The sequence below is a fragment of the Diospyros lotus genome, unplaced genomic scaffold (genome assembly GCF_014633365.1).
Source record: "Diospyros lotus cultivar Yz01 unplaced genomic scaffold, ASM1463336v1 superscaf1, whole genome shotgun sequence".
NCBI lineage: Eukaryota > Viridiplantae > Streptophyta > Magnoliopsida > Ericales > Ebenaceae > Diospyros > Diospyros lotus.
Genome location: NW_026267104.1, coordinates 5,176,387 through 5,196,091, shown reverse-complemented (window position 1 = coordinate 5,196,091; position 19,705 = coordinate 5,176,387). Strand labels below are relative to the sequence as shown.

The 19,705-nt window shown below is 35.2% G+C and overlaps 2 protein-coding genes across 7 annotated transcripts; one reads left to right on the top strand and one right to left on the bottom strand.

The window, feature by feature from the left end:
• Positions 1-738: 738 nt before the first annotated feature.
• LOC127792883 (probable inactive dual specificity protein phosphatase-like At4g18593) lies at positions 739-8,440 on the top strand. 4 transcript variants are annotated; one of them, XM_052323517.1, is made up of 3 exons: positions 739-894; positions 7,621-7,893; positions 7,993-8,440. In XM_052323517.1, the coding sequence occupies exons 2-3, from the start codon at positions 7,626-7,628 to the stop codon at positions 8,145-8,147; spliced, it is 423 nt and encodes a 140-aa protein (XP_052179477.1). In that variant the 5' UTR covers positions 739-894; positions 7,621-7,625; the 3' UTR covers positions 8,148-8,440. The 4 variants fall into 4 exon arrangements, with proteins under 4 accessions (XP_052179477.1, XP_052179478.1, XP_052179480.1 ...); XM_052323518.1 differs by lacking the exon at positions 739-894 and adding an exon at positions 965-1,129; XM_052323520.1 differs by lacking the exon at positions 739-894 and adding an exon at positions 980-1,096.
• Positions 8,441-9,886: 1,446 nt separating this feature from the next.
• On the bottom strand, positions 9,887-19,447 carry LOC127792881 (uncharacterized). Of its 3 annotated transcripts, XM_052323515.1 has the most exons (13): positions 18,961-19,107; positions 16,239-16,448; positions 15,187-15,331; positions 13,821-13,888; positions 13,230-13,300; positions 12,364-12,630; positions 12,042-12,231; positions 11,135-11,321; positions 10,975-11,030; positions 10,800-10,852; positions 10,365-10,533; positions 10,176-10,273; positions 9,887-10,086 (listed from the first exon to the last, which is right to left on the bottom strand). In XM_052323515.1, the coding sequence occupies exons 3-13, from the start codon at positions 15,285-15,287 to the stop codon at positions 9,970-9,972; spliced, it is 1,377 nt and encodes a 458-aa protein (XP_052179475.1). In that variant the 5' UTR covers positions 15,288-15,331; positions 16,239-16,448; positions 18,961-19,107; the 3' UTR covers positions 9,887-9,969. The 3 variants fall into 3 exon arrangements, with proteins under 3 accessions (XP_052179475.1, XP_052179473.1, XP_052179474.1); XM_052323513.1 differs by lacking the exon at positions 16,239-16,448 and having other exon boundaries at positions 18,961-19,447; XM_052323514.1 differs by lacking the exons at positions 12,042-12,231; positions 16,239-16,448 and having other exon boundaries at positions 11,135-11,298; positions 18,961-19,442.
• Between the last annotated feature and the right edge of the window lie 258 nt (positions 19,448-19,705).

Below are 19,705 nucleotides of genomic sequence, written 5' to 3'. Positions count from 1 at the left end.
GTTAGTTCGTGAACCTCTATTCGAAATAGCTCGCAAACCTATAATTGAGGCAGTTCATGAGTCTCTATTCGAGCCAACTCGCAAGCTAACAAGCTAAATTTTATTGAATTCAAACTCTGCTTATTTACTAATCGAGTTTTAAAGTTAGGTTTAACATTATCTTATTTATCTTAATAAACGAACTCGAACGAAATTTTATCGAGTTAAACACTAAGCTGAGCCGAAACGACTCGATTCATTTGCACCCCTGCTTATGTGATGATGGTGATGGGTGACGCAGTAGTTGTTAGCATTGTCATTAGTAGTGTTTGGTTTGCATTGACAAAGGTAGTATAGGATCTAAAATTCGAGATATGGGGGACTGCCTGGTCGCCTGCACCATTCACCATTCACCATTCACCATTCGTCACTCATTGAGACAGAAATAGAGGAGGAATTTGAGAACCAGGGAGAAAGAAAAATGAGAAAATAAGATAATGAATATAAATATAAAAATATTTTAATTATTTTATGAATTTTAACTATGGTTAACTAACAATAAAAAAAGTTATAATGTAACAGTAAACTTCAAATATACTCTTTTAAGTATTTTTTTTAAATGTTAAAAATACTTTTCCCAATTATGCTAGGCATAGGTGGAATTTTTCTTGCATAATATTTCTCTTTTTAATTCTTTATCAAAATAATAATAAATAAAACGCAAAGGAAAGTTCAGATTTAGGATTATGAACATAATCCTTCTAGGATTTGTAATCCGAAACAGAACAGAATTAGGCTTTATATGAAGCCGCGATTCTACTTAAGTTCTGATCTTGCAAATCGATCAGATGCAAGTGGAGAAGTTCTGATTCAGCAAATCGATCGTTTGCTTGGCGATTGTGTTGCTTTCTTTCGGTACACACGCACTTTCTCTCTCCTGTAGATACATGCAATACACGTCTATTATCTTGCTATTGCACGGTTAATTTTGTCCCAGAATTTCTCAGTTTGATTGTCTCTATCTATTAGCCCTAGCCGCTTATTTTGGGCGTTCTAGCTTTGGCGATACTGAAAGAATTTTGCTTTAGTTGATTTGTTGGCGTTACGGGGAGCTTGGGTACAGAACTCACTGACGGGTTATTTGTGTGTGGTAAATTGTTCTTTGGAAAAACAGTGTGGGAGTGTTTAAAGTGGGCTCTGCATCTGCTTACGTCTTGCACTGACGAAATATAATTCCAACTAAGTGGTTAATTGTTTACCAATCTCAAGAATTTTTAGGTTTTTGAAACAGTAGTTGCCAAGTTGTTCTCTGAATGTTCTTAATTTGAGGCGAATCTTTCCAAAAATTAGAGAGGTTTTGACATGAAGGAATCTGAATTCTTTATGTGGAGATAGTGGGAAGTTTTGGTTTAGACTTTTACTTTGCTGAAGCTATGTAATTGTTTGGCATTTGATTTAATATTTGTTTATGGGTTGGTGGATTCTTCTATTTTGGTGGACTGATGGTGTTCTATTCCAAAAGTAGCTTAGATATTATTGAAATACTGATCTAAGAGAAGATACAGGAAATCATGTCTTCTTTGCATTTTTTAGGATACAATGAATTTCATCACGTAGCTAGGAAATGGCTAGATATCTCTAGGTGGATGTTGATGCTACTTGCATTTATTTTCTTGGATGAATTATGTATTTTGGATAAACATATCAACATATCTGATGATTTTGAGCTTTCGGAAGACAAGCACAAGCTCTCTTTTTTTTTTTTTTTCAAGCTTCTATCTTGTTATGTTGTTTAGATATGTGCCAACAAATATATTTTCTTCAGACTTGATTAGTGATATCATTGCCATTCCACATAGTGGGATTATGGCTTGTGATTGTTGTTCTTGTTGTTTAGTGATGCCATTGCTAAAAGACACGACAGTTCATTTGAATTTTAAAAGATTTATATTAAAAACGGATAAGCATATTGGGATAGAATAGATAGAAGAGTGATGATGATGAACAGCCCAGTGACTGTGATTTCAATTCTTAGGCTTAACCTATAGGTTGATAGTTGTTGAAGCCCATTCTTCAGAGATGATATTTTCTTTCTGAGAGAACCACTTGTGGTTTACTCCCCATTCCTTTGTTGTAACAAAAATATAATCTGGCCCAGGAACCCAAAATGGGTCAGCAAAAGTCAGTGGAAACTAAGAGTTCAGGAAATATGCCTGTTTATGTGATTCATTCTACTGAGGACTAGTTGTTGCCTGGTGATTCCAAGGGCTTCTAATGGTTGATGAAGGTTGTGAATGGGTGAAGCATGGTGTTGGTGGATTGATGCGAAGATGATGAAGGAACTGGAGAAATTTGGATTTTGAAGGCAGGAATTTTGGCTTTGATACCAATTGATGCAAAACACTAATCTCAATTAGAGAACATAATCAAAGATTAAAATACTAGAATACTAAATAATGGAAACATCTTAGGAAAGAAAGAAATAAGATATATATACTAAAACAAATAATAAAATATGTTAATTTCTATTTTTTTTTCCTGGAATAATATCTCTCAAAATATTTTCCTTTCATGCATGCCCTCTCATTGTCACATGAACTTGTTGGGCATAGATTATGTTTTATAAACAATTACTACTATGCTGATTCCCTTCTTTTAACATTGTTTCTTGACAAACTTCCACAGAGTTTATATCGAGAATGCTATGTTGGGCTTTTTCTATATGAATTATTTTGACTCAAATGATATTTTAAGTTTATTTTATTATATATGATCTTTATTTGATAAAATAATAAATAATTTAAAAAGATAATTAAATACTAAAATCCTATTGGTTTTGAAGAGATACGACTCTTGATAAGTCTCGATGGAAGGCTACAACTAAGTCTCGATGGAAGGCTACAACTAAACATATAAATAGAAGTTTGGTCAACTCTCTACCCCTATCAACAGGAAATCAAATTAATGTACAGTTCAGTGTTCTAAAAGGCGCTAGGCGCTAGTCGGGCGCCTAGGCGGGGCCTAGGAAAACTGCTATTTTTTTTTTTTTTTTTAATTTTGTGATGTAATTTGATGTTATTTTCAATTAAATCAAAGTTGAAAAGCATTAGTAATGCAACATAAACCAATAATACAACAATAATGGAATGACAAGTGAAATATCGAGTTAAGCATGAGAAAACAAATTGTTATAGATCAGTTCTAGGTTCAATAAGATAAAAGCAACAATAATGCAACATAAACCATACTTGAAGAATTTAAGTATCTAACTATCTAATTAGACTTCTTCCTCTCCATATTCTTCTAATACATGATCTTCATCAGACTCAAAATCAAATTCATTGAGCTCTTGCTCATCTTCTTCTTCTTCTAATTGGAAATCATCTTCATGAAGCTCTCTCATCCTAGAACTTCTTCGAGGTTGAAGCATCTCGTCTGCTCCAGATGCTTCACCAACCACTTCCCAAGTAAGCCTCGTATCAGGATCAATTTCTTCATCATCTCCTCCTTCAACAATCCATCCTTGTGCATTGCTGGCATCACTAGCAAGTAGCACATCAAAATTCATTTCCTTCTCCCTCTTTTGCTTGTTCATCAGTTTTGCATTAAATTGGACATAGACAAGATTGTTCAATCGATGCACATCCAGTCTATTTCTTTTCTCCGTATGTATCTACATAAATAAAATAAAAGTAATATCACTTTAAGTTTTTAAATGATAGGAATAATGAAATTAAAGTATTAAAAACGTTTTAAAGTATACACTAACCCCTTCAAAAGTGCTCCAATTTCTTTCACAACCAGACGAACTACTGGTTAATGAGAGGATCGTTATCGCCATTCGTTGCAAGTTTGGAGTGTGATTTCCATAAGTTATCCACCATTTAACTACATAGGTCAAACAAGTATAAAGTAAATAAACTTATACATAATAGAAACTAAGAAAATGATTAAATAAATTTTATACCTGGATTATAATTGTCATCATTTTCTGCACACCCTTGAGTTGCCCACGATTTTCCAAAAATTCCTTCTTTATGAGTATATTTTGGCAACTCAATATTTACAACATGACCTTGCAATTCACCATTGGCATCATAAAACATCTCCACACAGTTAAAAAATCCATCCATGACTTCATGATCAAGTTTTATACCCATATCCTTAAAAAAGTAATAGGGATTCAAAAGGTAAGCCGCAAAATGTAGTGGACTATCTAGCCTATCTTTCACCCTTGCTTCAATAATCTCTATAATAGGCTGATAGTTCTTCTCAATATTATTTAGGGCCTCTTTAATAGCTTCCTTTGCATGCTTAAGCTCTCCATATAAAAAGCCCATAGAAGGCTTTTTATCTGCATCAACAATTCAAAGCACCTTCAAAAAAGGAGCAAAAACCTTAAGGCATAAATTCACACCATTCCAAAAAGTAATACTCATCACAGTAGCATATGTTGCTTTCCCTTTAACAGTCTTTGACCATTTGCACTCATCCCATTCAAAGCTAGTAAACATTGTCCTCATTTGAACTTTTTTCTCCATCAAACTTTTCAAAGTAAGGAAAGAAGAAGCGAATCTAGTGACTCTCGGTCTCACAATATCCATCTTCTTTGTAAATGATCTCATTAAGGATAAGGTCTTATGGTGTGCATAAATGAAGATTGTCAAACTCTTGGCCTGATCAATGACTTTTTTAAACTTCGGTAGTTTTTCAATACTTTCAAGCATCAAATTAATAGTGTGAGTAGCACATGATGTCCAAAAAATATTTGGCCTCTTCAATTTCAATAATTTTGCCGCTCCCATATTGTTGGCAGCATTGTCTGTTACTACTTGGATGACATTTTGTGGGCCAACTTGTTCAATGCACTTGTCCACATATTCAAAAATGAATTCACTTGTATGTGCTTCGTCTGAAGACTCTCTGGAAGACAAAAAAACAGTACCTGCATTAGAATTAACACATAGGTTCATGATGCTCCTTCTTTTTCTGTCTATCCAAGCATCTGTCATGATGGAGCACCCATTTTGTGCCCACTCTTCTTCATGCTTCTTTAGTAATTCTTTAGTTCTATCCACTTCTCCCTTTAACAACGGTTCTCTCAACTGGTATTGACTGGGAGGTTTGAAGCCCGGGCCAAATTGACTAACCGCCTCAACAAACAATTTGAAGTTATCATGATCTATAGCATTGAAAGGAATACCAGCTTCATACACCCATCTCGCACAATACTCACAAACAGTCTGTGTTCTTTCTTTAAAAAGTGCTTCATTGATATTTTGCTGCCTTTTCGTCAAACAAGTTTTAAGACTGATGGAGGTTGCAAACTTATCCATAGGACCAAGAGTATGGGGCGTTTTTTTGCTACCTAACTCTTTCAATTCATCTTCATCATCCCCCCCTTTAGAAATATTAACAGAAGATCTCACTCAAATCTTCCTCCTTCTTCTTCTTACTCTTTGCCTCAGCAATATCATTCTTGCATTTGGCTTTATCATCTGGAGAAGATTTTGGACATGCAGAAACATTTCCGAAAATATGACCTATGTGTTCTTTTATTCTGTAAACTCCGCCAAACATAACTTTACCACACAACTTACATTTAATTTTATCCATATTCTTCGGATCAATTAACATTCCATACTCCCATCCAATATCATTGGACTTTCTTTTAAAAATCGAAGCTGCATCAGACGATGCTCCCTTACTTCGAGTCTCATCCGACATTTTTAATTTAATTGAAGAAACTTGCAATAGAAACCTATATATAACCAATAACCTCACTTAATATTCAAAATAACAATAACATATCTGTAAAATAATCAAATGATTCAAATTAAGACAATAAAATAGGAAAATAATTTATGTTTTACAATATAATAAAAACAGAAATATAATCAATAATAAAAACATCAATATACTATAAACAAGTAGCAGATTTTTTTGAAATATTATAGAATATATATAATTAATAATAAAAACTAAATATAAATCTAATAATTGTATATAAATAGAAAAGAAAATGAAATAAAATAAAAAACATAAAAAAGAAACCAGAAACACAGCAAACGCACAACCCACAGAGAGAGAGAGGGAGGGAGAGAGAGGTTACGAGTTGACGGAGATGGAGCTTGCCGCGGCGGAGATGGAGCTCGACGGTGAGGACAGGGGCGGCGATGACGACGACACTGAGGCAACAAGGACGAGGAGGACGCGACGAATAAGAGGCGGTGACGATGAAGCTTGGCGGTGAGGATGGAGCTGGACGCAGCGACGGCGGTGAGCTACTAGCGGGCCGATGAAGCTTGGCGGCATTGAGGTGAGAAGAGAGTGAAGAGGGGGAGACGCTAACAGATTTGATTTATGATTTAGCAAAAAAAACCCTAAAAAGCTGATATTTAAAGCCGAAAAAAACCCTAGGCGCGCTGGCCGACTAAGCGCCCAAGCCGGCCGATTACTCGGGCTGGCGCCTAAGAGGCCCAAATAGGGCAATTTCGAGGTAGCTAGCGGCCGCCTAGTGCCTAGGCGGCGCCTAAGCGGGCGCCTAGCCCGATTTTTAGAACAGTACTACAATTATCTCTCTACCCCTATCAACAGGAAATCAAATTAACATACAATTATTCTCCATTATCCAAACTTCTATTTATATGTTTAGTTGTAGCCTTCTATCAAGGCTTATCAAGAGTCATATCTCTTCAAAACGAATAGGATTTTAGTATTTAATTATCTTATTAAATTTTTTATTATTTTATCAAATAAATACGATCATTATAATAAAATAAACTTAAATATCATGTGAGTCAAAATAATTCTTACATTCTCTCACTTGTCTCGTATGATATTGCTTTTACGATTTAATAAAAAGATCGTAATGTGCACAAAATATCATACTAAAATTTTCCTTACATTTGTTATAATGTTATATCATTATTAAGTTGAAATATTAATGTGAGTCATGGTGGTTATATGTCATTTTTTTTCAATGTAATTCCTTCCATATACCACAACACTAACTTCCAACTTAACATGACTTTGAATGAAGATAATCATAACGGTCCAATTTTAATGTCTTCCTTATAAGACTATTTCTGTCAACATCATTCTAAAACAATTATGTATACAAATAGAAAACAAAAAAATATCAGAAACACATAAATGAGCTCAAAGTGTCAAATGTATAAACTTAATAGAATCATAATACAATATAACTAATGACGTCCAAAAATACCCATCCTTTCAACATGTTCATTAAATGTTTTTGGTCGTAGTTCTCTTATTAAAGGATCTACAATCATAAGATTAGTGCTAATATGACTTGTTGATTTTACTAAATAACTTTCATCTCTTACCAACATTGAAGTTCTTTTTTGTAAAAATGCATTGGTCTTATCCTCTCTAATAACTATACATATTATTACAAGAATCATTGGGTTTTTTAGGATTGACATGTTCCAAAATGACTTGGACGTCATTCATGTTCGTGACATTGATTTTTGGCACTGCCATAATCGTTATACTTATTTCAAGTTGATGCCCTCTGCCCTTTTGTTCAGTCTTTCATAAGAACTGCTAGATACTGCAAACTTCAGGTCTGGTTTTATTCTTTAAATCTTGCTTCATGTTCATCGTGGCATTGTGCAGAGAACATGGGATCAGAGGGTAAAAGTAGTGAACCGCAAATGGTAGCACCTAATAATTCTGATTCGGGATCTGTGCTGAAACCTCAAGTAATATATCGCTGTAAGAAATGTCGAAGAATTGTCGCTTCACAAGAGCTCATAGTCCCTCATGAGTGTGGTGCCGGTCAAAAATGCTTTAAATGGAGAAAGAGAAAAAATAATTCCTTGGAAACAGGGAATGAGCCTCTCCAATGCTCATCCATATTTGTGGAGCCCATGAAGTGGATGGATGTAGGTCAGTAAGAACTAAGAACTCTTCCATTTATAGTTCTTTCTATTTATTGGTTCCTCTTGTGATTTGAATTGCTTATGTAGCTTGTGTTATGAATGACAGTTCAAGAAGGTTGTGTGGGAGACAAGCTGCAGTGCATTGGCTGCAAAGCGCGCTTGGGCTCCTTCAACTGGGCGGGTATGCAGTGCAACTGTGGAGCTTGGGTTAATCCTGCATTTCAACTTCACAAAAATCGACTGGACGAGTGCCATATTTGAGTGCACCCAATTTTTGTCTAACGAAACGGTTGCAAGAAGATGTAGTAATTATGCGACATCAGCTGTAAAGTTTCGCCTTCTCTTATTTCTAAGTAGCATAACTTGGATGAATGATTAAACTCCTGTCAAAATGCAGTAGTTTTGGGAATTATGTTTGTGCTGGTGGCAGTGGATTTATCATGTACAAGTTGAATCCACAATGCTCTGGTTCAAAGTTGTTTTTAACCTTGTAGCAACCATGTTCTAAGCATGAGAAACATTCATTTATACTGAAGATGCTGCATGTTTGCAGAGTTGGATTGTTGTTCGTTATAATTATAAAACCAGCACGATCATGTTCATATTGTGAAAACAAAAGCATTCTTTCTCATGCTCCCCCCTGCTTGTGGTCTGTTCAATCCCAGCATCAACGGAATACTTGGAGCAAGCCCCAACGAGCTTATTTGTAAAGTAGTCTCACACTAGTGTTCCCAATTGTTTCATGTTTTTATTTTTTTTATTTTTCATTATTTTAGAAGTAAAATTTTTTTATTAGAAAAGTACGCTTTTGGATAAAAAAAAGTATAAAACCCTCAAAAAAAATTAAAAAAAAAATACAAATGTAATACTTTCCATTCTCTTTTTTTTTTATCCTGTAATAAAAGATTTAATATAACAAAATTATTAAATAGACACAATTCTACCACCTTGGCAGTAGTCCAGTTAGTAAAGAGGTTTCTCTCATTTCCTTGGGTCAAGGGTTTAATTCTCAAACGTGAAACCCGTGTATAACAAGTACACTTTTATTGCAGTGCAATGTGTGAGTTTCTATTATGTAAGTTAGTGGGACGAAGGTGAAGAGACTTGTCACCCACCTTCCCTAGTTATGGCTTGAATAAGAAATTTTCTAATAACACAGAATCTTTATGATCGCACAAAGATTGCTACACTAATAGTCCCACTTCTATCGTATTCTTTAATAAAAAAAATGAAAAAGACACAAGCCTTATGGCTTAATATTGGGAACTAAGAAACCAACCATACTTTTAATCTATCATTAAGAACCATTGAGAGTATATTAATATCATAGCTAATTTTGACAACCACAACTTTGAAAACTGAAACTGAAGTGCCAAACAAAAACAAGCCCAATAACAGATAAAGAGTAACTGGTGTTTGTAACAGTGGTAAATATATAGACGAAAGCTAAACAATCATATATATATATATGAAGAAGCAGCCATGTATGGGACTTGCCGGTGCCTGGAGGCTTTCCATCACTGTCCAGCAGCAAATGCCTCAACTGGGAAAGTTCTCTTGAAACTGAATCTTTCCAGCACTGACCCGAGCCCATAGCATCAGCTCCTTAGACTTGAGGAGAGAGCTGGCCGTTTTCAATCAATCCCTCTTCTTTACAATTCTCCCTTCCTTCTCCACCATATATAGATGCTACAGCAGTTTCTCAGGTCAGGTCCTAATCTGATGCAAATATACATCTTTAGTTTACGGAATATGATGGAGAAACCAAGGGAAGTAGTGTTGTATTAACCAACAAGTTTGTGTTATTTTCTATGCCGTGCCACCCCAGCAACAGACTGGCACTTCCATCTGCTCCTCAAATCACTACTTGTGCCACTCTCAAATCAAACAATATGATGAAAAAATAAATAATCAAGACTGAAAACAGAAAATTAAAAGCCCTATCACAATGGCCCTTTAACTGACACAATACGAGTTAATTTTTAGTCGAGCTGTCATCATAACAAAGAAAATTTTATTATGGGCCAATTAAATTCTATCAGTTGCGTAACAAGCTTACTGTTGACTAGCATACAATTCACAGTTACAAGCTAGCTGCAATAAATGAGTTAGAATCTTGTTGCATTTCTTGTTGTTTTATGCTGTCTGCAACATGAGCAACTACACCTACTCCGGCATTGTGAAGCCATTCATTTTTCACCTGTTCCACATGATAATGAAAGTTAACTTCAAAAGATAAGGGACCATGGATGTAACTGACGCAGACAGCAAGATCTTTGAGAACAGTACATGAATATTGTTATGGGCAAAGAAAGGCCAGAAGGCGGAGTGAAAGCTGACATCAACCTTCTTCCATCCTAACCGTTGCAGGCCAAGAATCATTTCCTCTGTCAATAAATAAATTAAAAATGTTATTGTTCTAACCTATTTGTTGTTAGCAACAATGGAGAATAAAAGAGGTTTGCAACTGGTACTTACCTTCCATAATTTCGTGATACTCCACCGTATTCTGTGTGTTAGGTGCAGTCTGTGCTGCCTCCTTCGCTTTAGCTGCTTCCGGAGGAAAATGGGGACCTTCAGATAAAACTGGCGGGTAATATTCAACATCCACAACATGCTTGTAACCATCCAGGGACATACTAGGAGGCTGCAGTATTTGTTAAGAAACATCATAGTGGGATTAAGAACTTGAGCATACACTACTGACTTGAAATTTAATTGTTTAGGTTTGCACAATTTGATTACTCTGTAATTGCAATTTAACCACACCAAAAGACCATTTGGTGGCAGTTACAGTCAAAAGTACTCATCAGTCTTGTTATTTGATCTCTAACTGTATGCTCACATCCAAAAGACTTGGAGAATCTTAACCAGCATGCAAAGCAATTTATGACAAGTAAAACACTAAATCACCTTGAAAAGTTCTTTCTCCCTTCTTATAGAGGATGTACGCCAACCAACCATATCTGGATAATTTTAAGGAAAGAAGAACATTCGATTCATTGGGAACAGAAAAAATGCATAAAAGAAAGAAAAAAAAATTGCCGTGTTGGTATAGCAGTAAACCAATAATACTGCAGCAGGATACGGTCATAAGAGACATTTGCATAAAGAATACGACATCTGAATGCACCAAGGGATGAGCTGCCAGATAACAGAATCATAAAAGGAGTTTCAGAATGGTGTTGAAAATAAAATTCTCCACACCATCAAAACGAAATGGGAGGGGAAAAAATTCTTTCACTCACATAAATTTTCCATCTTCACAATCAGATGCCATTCTTAATAGAAGAGGTGGCTTGTTGGGTTTACCATCAGTGAGGAATAGCTGTCTACCAGTTCGACCAACAAAAACAGAAGCAATTGGTGGAGCAAGCTTTTCTAAGATTGGAACTCCAAAAAGTAGTGGAAGCTGAATCATGAAAAACAAATCAACTGTCTGGAAATCAGTTTCCACGGGTCTAACCACTAGCAATCAACAATGAAGACATTGTTACTCTTTTCAGAATTCAAGATTCAAATATGATAACCATTGTTATATGTTATCAATTTTACTCTCAACACGCCCTCTCACATGTGACCAAGCTTTCACTACACAATTGGTCCAAACACGTGCAACAATTTAATATTAGATTAACAATGAGTTTTAAACTCAGGACTTTTGTATACTCTTATACCATGTTGAATTGTTTTAACACCATATCATCTAAAAGTTTAAGCTATTAGATAGAGGGTTATAAAAAGTTCATTCTTTACAAAGTAATAAACATATAACCATTGGTTCTCAAAGAAAGCCTTCTTTTACAAGGGAAAGAGAAGATTTTTAACCTACCATGTACTAGTGGCATGTATTAAAATAAAAGATGGAAAAGAAATTAGAAGAAAATCAAATGCCAAGAACAGCAGCTCAACTCTTAATGAAAGAAATATAATGATATGACAAATAAAAGAGTCAAGCAAATAGTGTAAGGAATCATAAGCTGCAGCATAAAATGTCAACAGAAAGTATGAATTTTTTATAAAATAACGAAAGAATGAAATTAAACCTGAACAGCATAAGTTCATAGAAGAATTTATTCACTGAATTGCATGAGTAATACAATTAACAATAGTGTAATTCTAACCATGTGTGTAATGCAAGATTTGTTGCCTTACTTTTACCCCACAAGAAATGCTCAAGTAAAACAGTATACAAGCCCGTGAGAGAATCTGTATAAAAAGGTGTCCCCAATGCATGAGGCTCCTCACTTTGCAAGGGTTTGGGGGAGGTCGTAAATTTACAGAGTCTTCCCCTTGCTTTTTTTGCAAAGAGGTTGTCTCCACAAGTTTGAACGTAACCTTCCAGCTACAAATGAGCAACCTTATTGTTACTACCACGTCTTGACATAAAAAAGTATGACAAGAAGCAACCTCATAGTGGTATCAATGTTATGCAGCAATCATATTAACAGAGCAGGCACTACCAATGAGAACGAACCTGCTTCTTTCCTCTCACCCCAAGATGTGGAGTTGCCAACGTAATAAAATTTACAGGCTCCAACCCTGCGATCACACCTTGTCTAGAAGAACAGGCAGTTTTTGAGTTTGTATTGGTAGAAGCAGGTACTTCATGAAAGTGGTCACTGCCAAAGGCATCTGGTGAATAAAGGACAGCAACTGCATATCTGGCAAACAATCCACCAAGAGAATGGGCTAAAAAGGAAATCTTTTTCAGGCTCTCCGTCCTTTTCACTACTTGCATGACCTGTTTATAAAAAAAAGTCCACACAGAACATAATGAATAATTTGTTACTACACCATAACTGCATGTTTAAAACTAAAAAATGCCAACCTGTGCTGGCTTTCCTAGAAACTTGGAAGAAGCAATATTGAAAAGAGAATAAAGTAATGGTTCAACTTCTAACCACTGCCAGCGGCTGAACCATATCAATTGTCAATTTATTTGGTTTTTGGTAAGAAGAAAAGAAGGTTTTTAATAAGGAAAAAAAAGCTCGGAAAGGTCAATAGAGGGTAGATCAACTGAGAGTACTAGGAAGGGACAATGCCCTTTCAACTCAATTTTTCTTGCCACCGTACCTCTCTTACCACAGATATGTGCAGCCATATACAATGATATTCTAATGGAATAAAAATAAAATAAGCAGCCCTATAGTAATAAGTTGGTTGCTTCATTTTTTAGCCACATTTTTTGGCAAAATTTCTGCTTAAAATTCAAAACTGGATATCCATGTGTCAACCTGAGCTATAAGCACAGTAATAGGCTGTGGCTATTAAACTACAAAATAAAATTAAGAAATAGACAACATAAGAACACACACATGCATGCAGGAAAAATATACTCACCTCATCTGCTAATCTTTTTCCGGCTCCATCAATACCAGCAAAGGTTTTTGTATAAGTGTTACATGAACTTGCTGCACAGCAATGAATAAACTTACATATACATACATACATACATATATATATATATTGAAATTAGCATAGCTTGGGACTACATTTTTAAAACAGTAGATTGCATATTTCTGCGACCAATTTGACAGAATACAAATCAATGAAAAATAACTAATGAATTCAAATCCTTGACAAAAGATTGTGGGCCTTTCACCCAAAACCAAAACCATGCCCTCAAGTAAATAATAAGATAGCAGGTCTTTCCTACGAATTCAACCATTCAACCCAACTGTCCCACCAGACACCTCTTTCATTATTCATTTTCCAATAAAAATTATGCTTTTTCTGAAGGATAAGAAAACATCTACTCTATCAGCCAACATGTTATTAATCCTTCCTGCTTCAGTTCATAATAATGACCAGATAATTAATTCCCCCAAATGATGCCAGTTCTCATGCAAATCAACCATATCTATTTATTGCAAATTAAAACAAGTAGTTATACAGAAAAAGGAGCGTGGTAAATTTTCTAGAAGACCATACCATATATTAAAAAGTTCCTTCCAAGACATCTCTTCAACTCTGCTTCTACATATATCCAATCACTTGGACTGCATTACTTAGAGGATAAGTCAAACCAAAATCAGTTTATATACAAGCTGAAAAAAGCATTAAAACCATTACTCTCATTCATTATAATTAACATTGGCATGCAAATCAGATACAAGATTTGACTGCAATGCAAAACTGGAGCAAAATACCGAAACAGAACCATTTCTTCAAGAAAGCATGTACACAGCATAATAAATTAAGGAAGGAATGTTGTCCCTCCCGTTGAAGCCAATAATAATAATAATTATCATTATTCTCAGAAAGATCATAATACTTTTGAGATTGGTTAACAGAGAAGGGAGTATTAGAAGAAACTAACAAAATTGATGGGGTGAGGCCAATTATAAACACATACTGCTTGTTTATCTTTTCAGTTGATAACTAAAGGAAGTCGATACCAATTTGAACATGAAAGGAAAATATCTCAGATAGAGGAAAGATTAACAAGACAAGCTAGTAAGTGACAAAATGTGCATCTTCTGGAACAACTACATGCATGCAAACACATGCAACAAATTTTCATCACTGGAAAAAAACATTTGTAACTAGTCACAGACTCCACGTGAACACCTTATTCTCCAACTTGGGGCAGCAACTGGCACACATGCCTCACCATGCTCACAAGATGAATACAGAGTATACAAGTCAACAGGATGCTATAGTCAGTAAAGCACATAACTCAGACATCTGCAAATCTGGTTGAGCCATCCCTACCACCAAAAATCAATTAGTACGTAGTCTTCAATTTCTTTTACCCTTTTTTTATGAGATATTATAATCGTATCTTATGCAGGCTACTATTCCCCAACAAAAATATCACATGCATCACATGACCCACAAATGAAGACCTTTCATCTTGACAAGCTAAAATTCTAAATTATGGAATTAACTAGTGGAATTAGCAATCAAAAGAAGACACCAAAATCGTAAGTAATGTACCCTGTTCATTTTTTACTTATAGAAGGAAGACCAGGTTCATTCTGTAATATCCAAACTATGCCAAATCACAAAGTTGATCAGAAGACTGTTAAGACTTGAATTTGACAGAAAGCTAACACTGCAAGAAACGAAAAAACTGCAAGAAAAACTTATACTAGCCAATATTATAAGCAGACCTCCAAAACTCATCTCAAACATCAACAAATAAATAACGCAGTAACAATTGTTGCAATGAAAATAGTGTATGCAATAATAATTAATTTTCTTTCATCCTTTTATGTTTATTTCCTTTTCCTTTACTTTTGAGAGGTTTTTCTAATGAATAATATTGTAATACGTATTTCCAATCACTACATACCTTGCCAATATTCCATGAACAAGAACAAGAAGATGATCAGGTTTATCTATCACATTAGCATTGCCCTTTGGTGATGCAACATTTCCTTCAGTGGTACTCATAGCTTGAGCTCTAAGGCTTTTATGTTTCCAAATATTGTTTACTCCTGGCAAAATTTAGTTCAATCCACAGACCAAATAGAAAAGGGGATTTAGAAAAATCCAAGTATAGGAAACTGCTTAAAGAGAAAAGATCAAAGGACTTAACCAAAAAAAGAAAGATCAGAGGACAGCAATAAGTCAGAAGCACAAATTCAGATATAGAACTACACATTGATAAAATATTTGATTTTGGGACAGCCCAAATGTTCAATATGCAAATAATCAGGACCAGTTCCTGTAAATGAAGGAATTGAGGCTTAGTTTCAATACTAAGGTTCTTTGCTAGCATTACTGGCTCATGGCACACATCAGATACATGGTACCTATATGAGTCACTCTACATATTTCCTCCATTCTTAAAGCTGCTTCAGTTGCAGTTCAGATTTTGAAGCCAGTCACAGTAGTTTCACAGACCAAAGCATTAATGCAATGCTTATCGTAGTACTGAACTTTTACAGTTTTAAATTATATGTGTAAAATTGTAGCTGCTAAGTGTTGTTTAACTCTAGATTGGCAGTTAATCAGGATATAAATATTGTATCTTCGTGCATATGCAAACATATACAATAAAAACATATAAAATATATCTCCTTTTAGGTGAAATATGATTTATCAGGATATGCATTTGATTGCAGTATATGTTTACAGATCTAAAGGTGTGCTTGAAGCAGCAGTAAATGCTGCTACGTTGCATCCAATGGGTTTAAGTGTAAACCATGAAAAGATCATCTTAACATGCAAGAGTAAAGGTCACATTAATATGCCTGACCCAACAATTACAGTAGTATTATGGACTGAATTGTCCTCCTTTTCTACAATAATCAAGTTCTTTCCTGTAGAGCATACTGTTGCCTCCTTCCAACCTTCGAACATAACCTTGAATATGAATTCTTATGGCAGTTAAGAACGTACTTATTCTTGTAACTGGCGGCTTGCCTTAAAACTGAAGTTTATGATTCAGTCATGAATTATATGCCCTCTGATAGGAAAGTAGTCAATGCATAGGAAAATGGAGTTTCCCAGCAGTAAAGCAGTTTTAAAACCAGGTTAACTAGGTCCCTCCTCCCTCATACACACCCACGCACACATCTTCATTTGTGTTTCTTGCTTTCCAATTTGTTCCTAGAAAAGATCAAATTAAATCTCTCAGATCAATTGTTCAAAAAGAAGGGGAGATTATTGAGAGTGCTACACACAGAATTAAGGCAAGATGATTAGATTGAATAAGTGTGTCCATCATTTTATACAATCTTAAAATCCTTTAAAGCTAAAAGAGAAGTAAATATGAACATATCTGAAATCAAGATATTAAGATGAATGTATAGCTATACCAAAAAAAAAAAAGTGCACAAGTAGAAAAGAGATTATACATAATAAGGTTCGAGTGATGCTTATTATAGAAAAGGTGAGCAAGACGTGAATAAGATAGTTTGAACATGGGGGAAGAAGATTAGCAAACACATCTATGAGGTGAGTGGATCAAATAAAAAATGTTTAGCTAAAGACATAGAGACATAGAGGAAGACCAGAGAAAACTTGATAAAAAAAACTCCTAAAAATGGCATTGAATATAAACCTATTACAAAGATATGGCCATGGATAGAAATGGGTAGAGAACTAGAATTCATGTAGTGAACCCACCTAGTGGAATAAAGGCTTGTGATTGTTGTTGTTATTACTTTCCAAATGTTCTCTTACACTCTAAATATTTGCAACAATAGTAAAAATATTTGATCATTTTACTTTATATATGATAGCTTGTAAATTTTAGCCCTCATCATCCATATCTTCCTCCATCAATATGCATATAGCATTAGCTGCTATTGGATTCTTACACTGACCAGTGACCATATATTTCTAAGCTATGTCTAACAAAACACTCCTCTGATCATCTAACAAAACACTTGGCTGTAAGAATTTTAACTTGCCAATCGTCTCTATCCACAATCATATCTTCTATAAAGCCATTATATCTTATATCATGTCCAAGAGTTTCTTATCAATTTTTCTTTATTCTTCCTTTACTTGTTTTGCTGCAAACTTCCTCCATTTCATTCAGTTTTCATATTGGTGCATCTATTGGTCTTCTTCTCACATGTCTAAAAGTATTTTAATCACAACTCACCTATCATATCTTTCATAAGCGCCATTCCAATTTATACAGATAAGTTCGTCTGTAATTCTATCTTTTCTTATAAGACCATACATCCACCATAAAGTTTTACTCTCAGTTACGCTCATTTTTGTGTATATATGTTGATACCAAACTGTCTAATATGTTGTGTGATACATACAACAAACTTTGTCTTATGGACATCCAATAAAACTTTTCTTTTAGCTTTAAAAGGATTTTACAGTCACATAAAAAACTAAAAATACTTCCCCAGCTTAATAATCATGCCTTGATTCTATGAATAATATCCTCAATAATCTTACCTTCTTTTTAACCAATTTAGAGCCTCTAATTATAACATGATGACTTAAACATGATTCATTTTGCATGTTTATGATAAATATCCTTTGATTTCTTCAAGTTTATGGTATTTTCTTCTCACCTTTTATTGCATGCCAAGGACAATTGTTAGGATACTATTCAAATGAATGAATTAGATAACTTTATGAGTATTAATACTATTTCTATCTAAATCTACATTAGATGTACACTTCAATTTGTATCCTGCTGAAAGTTTGGGTAAGGACATGCATATGTTCAACATGTCTAGTTAGAGGTGTGAACAGTTTAATTTACTTGTATAAGCGATCGAGATAAATTCATATCAAGCATAACATACACTACATGAGCTTAAGAATACTGTACTATCCTAAAAAACAAAAGATTATTCACAAGATTTATGAAACATATAAATGTATTAGGGTTCTTGACATAAGTATGAAACAAATCCAACATGCGCACAAATAAGAATTGTGTTTACTCCACGTAACAAGGTTCTAAGGAAATCTCATGGCTATTCCTCGGTTATTTGATTTGGCAAGTTTCTCTTTCGGCACTATACGTAGTCAAAGGTTCAAAAAAACCCATCTTCATCCATCAATGCCCTTAAACAACAATGTAAAAAAACCCATCTTCATCAAGAGTAAAAGTGAAGTTAAACAACAGTGGCACATCGACCACGTTAGATAATTGCTATTTGGGCTATATCAAGCCAATTCCACGTTAGATAATTGCTTATAGGATTGCTCTTAGGTGACTGGAAAGTCACGAGTTCAAGTTGTTGGATTCATTGGGGAATTGCAGCCTAAACAACTGGACAAGAACCCAAAATGGTTGCCGGCGCAGTGCTAGCTCAATAAATGTGGACAACTCTAATGATCTCCACTGCACCCATACCATGATCAGAATTACAAAACTATAATTTTGAAGGGCAGCTCACTCTCTTCCCGTTATCAAAATTATAACTAAGCCCGCATAGGAAGTTCATTTTATCAACGCATTTGACAAGGTTTACAGAAAACATATCAAGAATAATACTCAATTTCGTTAATTGTAAGTCGAACTCGCACTTTTGAGTTCGAACAGGGCCCCAAATTCAGCATCTGAACAAATAATCCGAGAGGCAAGGGCTCAATTTGAACCAAACAACCCCCAAAGACGCATAAAATTCAACAAAATTACCGGCAAAATTGCAGAAATTCCAGTTCCAGCCCAAGCCCTGTCGAGTATCGAAGGACGAAGAACACGAAGCCGACGACGACGAAGACGACGGCGTGGAATGAGAAGAAGAGGAGCCCAAATGCCCACTCTTGATCCTCAACCTCGGCGAATAATGCAGAAAAGGCGCCGAAGACGCCATATATATATATATACACACGCACGCACGCACTTTGAGATTGAGAAGGAAAGAAAGATCCCTCTTTTCACGCTACTATGTCAGATTGGAGGCCATATCTCTACGTTATCGTGATGGCTACGAAGCCCATCTCCTGGCTTTCATAATCATTGGGACAAGCATACATCATTGGCGCTATATATACACACACACACACATATATATATATATAACTGGAGTTTCAAGAATGTTCGGTTCTGCTCGGCCTTTGGTTTGGCCTTGAACTGCTTTGTTTCTCTCTAGAATGGGGCGCCCCTTAAGATAAACTGGGGGTCCATGGGGGGAGAAGGTGAGGACACCTGTGTCTAAGCGTTTGATGTTCGCCAGCTGGAGGTGAGTCACCTACCCGCAAAGTTTCGGGCAACCGGTGAACGACTGCTCCGTCAAAGTAGGCGACTTCGGCAGCCTAACGAACAATGATTTTTTTTTTTTAAATCACAATTTTAAAAGCCATTTTAGAATTTGTCATAAGACAAGAGAAATAAAGACAAAGGTATAGTTATTAGATCAATATGAGTATTGTGAATTTAA